Source organism: Mixophyes fleayi, chromosome 11, assembly GCF_038048845.1.
Source record: "Mixophyes fleayi isolate aMixFle1 chromosome 11, aMixFle1.hap1, whole genome shotgun sequence".
Classification (NCBI taxonomy): Eukaryota; Metazoa; Chordata; class Amphibia; order Anura; family Limnodynastidae; genus Mixophyes; species Mixophyes fleayi.
This window is the reverse complement of record NC_134412.1, coordinates 88,535,918-88,543,555: the sequence shown is the minus strand read 5'-3', so window position 1 is coordinate 88,543,555 and position 7,638 is coordinate 88,535,918. Positions and strand designations below refer to the sequence as shown.

The following is a 7,638-nucleotide window of genomic DNA, read 5'->3' as shown; positions in this document are numbered from 1 at the left end:
TGTGTTTCCTGGTTAACCTCCAACACTGATTACTACATTATATCTAGAGTTTTGTCAGTGCATTAACCATTTGAATGTTATTAATGTCTATTTAAAAAGCTGCAATTCCTTTTAGTGAAGATGGCAACGTTTCCGCAGGTTGACAGGAGGAGTTGGATGGAACAAGGGCATTTCTTGGCAAGTATGGTGCGTCGGTGGGCCAAGCTTGGCAGAGCAGGGCAAAAGCAAGATTTTCATTGTGTAGAGCAAGATTATTAAAATGAGATAAAGGGTGCAGAGTGTAAAGCTGGGGGCGTTGCTTCCAGGGTGTAGGGGCGCACAGCTATTTTTACTCTGCAAAAATGCTAGATACTTGCACCAGCTCTTTTAGTCGGAGGCCTACTGTTCCTTCCTGTTTCAAATCAGCCGGGAAAAACACATTTGAAGGCGCTTTTTGCTCACTGTAAGAGAAAAAGGCTTCATACAAAAGTGACGCACTTCTGGTTCCCAGATGTGTCTCCAAAGACCAGGACGTAGGGTTGCACCAATGCAATTACGCAGCGCAGACCATGCAGGCGTAATGGTGCAAAAACAAACTGAGCTTTGTAAATGAGGTCCACTGCGTGTAGGCAACATGTCCATTTTTCACATTACTTTTTCATTGCTTTAACCATACCGAATAACCACCGAGACATTGCCATAACACTTAGGCTCAACTTAAGGATGCTGAACTTTGCAACTAGACAGAAACATCTTGGGTGTATGCATGATAATTTGTATAGTAACTTATCGGAAAAGGAAAGCTGTGAATTTAGAACCTCATCTTCCTACAGGTTCCGAAGAAGACACAAGAGCAGAAAGGTAGGCTTTTAGGATTTCCTATTCCCTGTAGGTGTTTGCAGACTTGTGTCAGGCTTTGGTACACATTTCAGATTGAACCCATTAGATAGATCAATACAATGTCTGACTAGGTGAGCGTTTAATACCTAGGACTGCACAAGCACATCTACTTTCCGCACAGTCGGTGGCTTTATAGGCATTTCCAGAGCAGGATGTATATAATGTCTGCTCTTTATACTGTAGGTAGTATTTGTAACATATGTATATACCTAGAATGTAAATATTTTGAAGGACAAAGTCCACCCTATCAAAATCCTTCTCTTGCCCCTGTCTAAACACGTTAACGCTCATTGGGTTTCTTCATCTCTGTAGTCAGGGATCTGTACCACAAACACTGACATCTGTGCTTTTACATATTTCCGTGAAGAGAGGAATAAGTTAAGAACTAGGGATAGATTACATATAAATACTTGGGAAAAGGAATGGCATATCAAGTAAAGTGCTGAAATTATAGTGATAAATATTAGTAGAAGATTTCTACAAGTAGAACATATTCTCTCTACTAATAGACTTTTATGTCACTTTATGTGCACTAGATTGTTGTTTGAAGTCAATCAGTTAAGTCAAGTGATCCTTTGTTGCTTTGTTCCATAGCTCATTATGTCATAATTGAAGTGTGGATAGGTCTAATAACCCAACTGAACCAGCAGCAGAAAAGCTCAGTTGAAAAAGAACATGTGAGATTGTGCTTGGACTAAATCCAGACACCAGATCCTGATATTTTATCCTTTCCATGCTTAATATATTCTCCGTTGGGCTTCCTTTAAACGATGTCTGATGTGAAGGTGTTGGATGGAGATGCTGTCATCATAGACAATGGATCTGGATTCTGCAAAGCTGGAAGATCTGGAGAAAGAATGCCAAGGTCCGTCATCCCTACGGTCATTGGCTGTAGTAAGACGAAGGCCAAGGGGACGAAGAGGGAAATGTACTTTGGGGAAGAAGCATTGAGCAGGAAAGGAGGCTTATGCCTGAAAAATCCTATTGAACAAGGTATTATAACATCCTGGGAAGATATCGAAAAGCTCTGGAACTATATTTATGACCAGGAGCTGAAGATGAAAGCAACAGATCAACCTTTGTTAATGAGCGAGCCAGCCTTAAATCCTAGGTACAATCGAGAGAAAATGGCAGAAGTGATGTTTGAGACCCTTAGAGTTCCTGCAATGTATGTGTCCGAGCAGGCCACGTTAGCGCTATACGCCTTAGCCCAGACAACGGGAGTCGTTTTGGACTGTGGAGATTCCGTGTGCCAAACTGTCCCGGTCTATGAAGGCTATTATCTCCCTCATGCCGTCCTAAAACTCAATGTTTCTGGCAGAGAAATCACCAGTTATTTGGCCAAGTTACTTCTGGACAGTGGTCATCGGTATATGAGCTCAGTTAGCAAAGAAATTGTAAACAATATTAAGGAGGAATTGTGTTACGTAGCCTTAGACACCAACCAAGAGATGACGAAGAAACCAGAATATCTAGATAAGGACTATGCGCTTCCCGATGGGAAGATTATTCAAATTGGCAGCCCACTTTTCCGTGCTCCAGAGATACTTTTTCATCCTGCTGCGGTTGGCCTGGATTCTCCAGGTATTCATACAATGCTTTTCAATAGTGTGATGAAATGTAATCCTGCAATTCAAAAACAGCTATATGGAAATATTCTACTCTCTGGTGGTTCTACTCTACTTTCTGGACTTCATGAACGAGTTCTGAAGGAAATACAACAGCAAGCGCCAAACGGTGTCCCGATTAAAATTACTGCCCCTCCAGATAGGCAGTTTAGCGTGTGGATGGGGGGCTCCATTGTTACCTCAATATCATCATTCAAGCAGATGTGGGTCACCAGCGATGATTACGAAGAGATTGGACCTTCCGTTGTTCACCAGCGATGTTTCTAAGTCAGATTGCCCAAAGCCTGTTACGGGACAAGACGACGTCAGGCATTTAAGCAACTTGTGAATTTCAGGTTATATCTTTCACAAAAGTTTTGGGCATTTTTGGGATATTTAAAACAAATAATCTTAAATTACAAGCTTATAATAAAAACAGACAGGACGTGAATCTGTTGTTGGCTGTTTCAAATCTCTCCAACTGACAATATATGTATTGATGCAATTAATACGGTGGCTCAGTAGTTAGCACTTCTGTCTCACAGCGCTGGGGTCAAGAGTTTGATTCCCGAACAGGACCTTATCTGTGTGGAGTTTGTATGTTCACCTCGTGATTATGTGGGTTTCCTCCCACGCTCCAAAAACAAACCCTAGTGTATGTGAGTTTTAGGGAATTTAACCTGTAAGCTTCAACGGGGCAGGGACCGATGTGAATAACAAAAATATTCTCTGTACAGCGCTGCGTAATTGGTGGCGCTATAAAAATAAATGGTAATGAGTTAATAACGATGCTGCAATTTTTGTACTCTGGTGCACTTTGTACGGTGCAGAACACAAGTTTGTTACAACACAAACAATATTTACTAAAATGCGGGTTTAAAAAAGTGGAGATGTTGCCTATAGCAACCAATCAGATTCTAGCCATCATTTTGTAGAATGTACTAAATAAATGATAACTAGAATTTAATTGGTTGCTATAGGCAACATCTCCACTTTTTCAAACCCGCAGTATAGTAAATTTACACCCCAAGGGTATTTATCAAAGGGGGCGAGGAGACAATTGCCAATGAAAACTGTTCACGGGCGACGGGGCTCATTATTGCATTGCCCTATCTATCAAAAGGGTAACCAAATATTTAGTTTAGTGTCGTACTGTTAAAACCATGTAATAAAAATACAAAAAGTATAGTAAGTATAAAAAAAAGCAACAACATTATAGCTATATATTATATGTAGCGTTGTTTATGTGTGTGTGATGTATAGGACAAAGCAAGAAAAAGCGCTGTAGGCAGAAAAATAAATCGGTCCCCAATGTAAGATTAGTCCTATTTATCCACAGTAATTATAAACAGGATATAGCTAGTCTAATATCTCCCAGCTAGTCTTTAAAACTAGAGGGTAGATTCAACAACATTTCTACAAAGGAAAAGTGGAGGTGTTGCCCATAGCAACCAATGACATAGCAACCAATCACCTTCTAGCTATCATGTTCTAGAATGTACCAGATAAATGATAGCTAGAATCTGATTGGTTGCTATGGGCAACGCCTCCACTTTTCCTTTGTAGAAAGTTTGATAAATCTAGGATGGTTACAATAGATAAAAAATAATGATCCCTGTATGTGTATTAAGTTAAGTTAGATATATATATATTTTCTTTGAAAACACAGACAATGAAATTGATCTGCAACCTACCCATTAATGTGCTAGAACTAATTTCTATGGACAGACAAAAATACTGAGGTTTTATGATTTTATTTTGTTTTCAGTATTATCTTCCATTCATAAGGAGGTCAACTTATAATGTGTATCTGGAATCTTTGGTGAGATTCTTTCTCCTTTCTTCATCGAGCATGTAAATGGATACATCTCGGTTATGCATGTTGAGGTTGCAAAACTCTGTACGGTTTTCGAACGTGCCAAAATAAGCATTTTTCCTGGTTGGGATGTTTAAAGAATTTAGCAATGCTAAATACCCCTAGTTCCCAAAAAGACATTCAGCGTTACACCCCTTTGCTTCAAACGCCCGTGTCTTTGTGCAGCCGAGTTCAGCGCTGGATTAATCTTGACAGTTTTGTAGCGATTGTGGTTCTAAATTATTTTCCAAAGTTTAAAAAATTGAGTTTTATACTTTTTGAGACACAAAGTCTTAAGAAAACAAATTAATGCCAAAATTAACAATTTTAATGCACGTTTTAGGAAAAATTACTGAATGAATATTAACCGCAGTTCACGGTGTAAAAAGGACAAATGAGCGCGCAAGATATTCTATACGCCTGGTTCTTAGCTGTGAAATACTTTACAGTTTAATGTATAATTTGTCTTACATTAAGCTATAAACCTTTTTAGTTGAGAATCTGTAAGTTACAAAATCAAGTTACTCAGGGTTTGTGATAAGTGTCTACATTCCAACATGTTCTTGCATATAGTTTTCAGACGGGAAAGATGTGGGATTAAGAAAACGCACTAAATCTACACTGAGAGTTTAGGCAATTTATAGAACCCTCAGTTTTGCTTTCTGAAGGCCATATTTGACAGGTACCACCTTAAAAGTCAACTAAATCAAAACTGCAAGTTGATCCATTAGATCTTAAGGTTCAAAAACCATAACTGTTATCTACATCCTGTGTCTGCACACCATGGAGGCAGCCATTTTGTCGGCCGATCCAATGCACATAAAAATGCACCCTCTCAATTCATGAGGCACAAGGGACACTACTGAGGCATGAGGCCAAAATTTGAAGGTGCTCTTGACTAGGGTTGGAATGCCATTATGTTATCAATCTTTATTTCCTGAAGTGAGCAATGACAGAATGTTTATAACCAGAAAGTTCACAGCAGCACAGGATATTTTAGGAGACAAATGTGCTGATCTTATGGGAGGTATCGACCTGCCCACTCATGTGATTGTGTTAGTGAGGACAGGGCTGCATGTGACAGGGGCAGTGACATTAGGTGAAGAGGGGAATGGAGGCAGCAGGAAGCCACAGACTGAGAGTTATATAGTGGAAGGAGCAGGGTCCCCAGCAGCACATAGTATATCAGGAGATGAGTGATGTGTTAGTGAGGACAGGGCTGCATGTGACAGGGGCAGTGACATGATGTGAGGAGGGGAATGGAGGCAGCAGGAAGCCACAGACTGAGAGTTATATAGTGGAAGGAGCAGGGTCCCCCAGCAGCACATAGTATATCAGGAGATGAGTGATGTGTTAGTGAGGACAGGGCTGCATGTGACAGGGGCAGTGACATGATGTGAGGAGGGGAATGGAGGCAGCAGGAAGCCACAGACAGAGAGTTATATAGTGGAAGGAGCAGGGTCCCCAGCAGCACAGAGTATATCGGGAGATGAGTGATGTGTTAGTTAGGACAGGGCTGCATGTGACAGGGGCAGTGACATGATGTGAGGAGGGGAATGGAGGCAGCAGGAAGCCACAGACTGAGAGTTATATAGTGAAAGGAGCAGGGTCCCCCAGCAGCACAGAGTATATCAGGAGATGAGTGATGTGTTAGTGAGGACAGGGCTGCATGTGACAGGGGCACCGACATGATGTGAGGGGGGGAATGGAGGCAGCAGGAAGCCACAGACTGAGAGTTTTATAGTGAAAGGAGCAGGGTCCCCCAGCAGCACAGAGTAGAGATGTGAATCTCCAATGAAAGTCTGCCCAAACACAAGGAGATCAAGTTGCTAATCCTGAGTGCTTAATGACTGGATCTGTAGTTAGAATGCCAAAGGTTTTTTCATTAGGATGTAGGGCTGAACAATACAATTGCATGGGGTCGATTACTGAAGTTGGCCAATGACCACACATACATAAATACCAAGGTGTATTAAAGAAGTATTATTATTATTCTATTGCCTGAAGATCCTATCACAAATTAATGTAGTATTTGTTCAGCACTGGTAGAATGCTTGTTTTCACTATATTTGCTTTTGTGAGCCTCTGCAGGGCTGTGTCCCATATCTGCAATTTATTATTATTATTATTATTATTATTATTATTAATTATTATTATTATTATTATTAATATTATCTTTATTTTGTATTTATAAGTTGCAGCAAAAAAGGTCTGCAGCGCCATACATGACATTTACAGTAGCATATAATACACAGAGAGCAATGATCAATAATACATTACATTATTAAACTAAACATAATTATACAAAGACCAGACATCTACTAATTAATAGATTACACACAGAAAATTTGGTAATGAAGATGAAGTTAATTACGGGACAGTGAGTGAGTGTGATGGTAACGTCCAACGTGAAGTAGGGCTGGGCTCGGGAACACAGGGCTAGGGCAGCAGGCCCAGAAGGTGATGGAAGAGTAGATGGAGAACATGAGGAAAGAGGGCCCTGGTCCTGAGAGCTCACATCCTAAAGGGAAGTGAAGACACAAATATGGTGACACTGAGTGGGGAGTGGAGTTGGTAGCCGAGACAAAGGAGTAGGAAGAGGGCTGATAGGATTGAGTAAAAAAATGAGTTTTTAGGGCACAATTGAAGCCTTGGAGAGTAGAGGCTAATCTCATTCCACAGTTGAGGAGAAGCTCTGGAGGCGGGAGGGTGGAGCGGTAATCAGTGTAGTAGTGAGGCGGCAGTCATTGGTAGAGTGGAGGGGGCAGGAAGGATTATGGGTAGATATGAAGTTGGAAATGTAGTAGGGGAGGATTGGTTGAGGGCTTTGTAGGTGAGGGTGAGGAGTTCAAATTGAATTCTGTAGGACACAGGAAGCCAGTGAAACAATTGACAGAGGACAGCAGAGATAGAGCGACAGGAGAGAAAAATAAGGCGGTCAGCGACATTGAGGACAGACTGAAGAGGGGCAAGGTGAGAGTCAGGGAGGCCAGAGAGGAGGAGATTACAGTAATCAAGGCAAGAGATTACAAGAGAGTGAATAAGCATTTTGGTAGCTTCAATGGTGAGAAAGCGCTGGATTTTGGATATGTTCCGGAGGTAAAAGTGATAAAATTTGGAAATGATCTGAATGTGAGGAGTGAAGGAGAAGAAGGAATCAAGGGTCAACGGAGAGGCTAGTGATATCAACAATAAGAAAGTGGGTTTAAGAAGGCCCTGGAAGGGGGTGGACATGATGATTTCAGTCTTAGAAATACTGAGTTTCAAAGAGCGCTGGGACATCCAAGATGAGATGGC

The 7,638-nt window shown here is 41.1% G+C and overlaps 1 protein-coding gene across 1 annotated transcript; it reads left to right on the top strand.

Moving 5' to 3' along the window:
• The first annotated feature begins 1,524 nt into the window (after window positions 1–1,524).
• Window positions 1,525–2,924, top strand: LOC142107760 (actin-related protein T2-like). Its single transcript, XM_075191380.1, has one exon. The coding sequence runs from the start codon at window positions 1,650–1,652 to the stop codon at window positions 2,772–2,774; it is 1,125 nt and encodes a 374-aa protein (XP_075047481.1). The 5' UTR covers window positions 1,525–1,649; the 3' UTR covers window positions 2,775–2,924.
• Window positions 2,925–7,638: the final 4,714 nt, after the last annotated feature.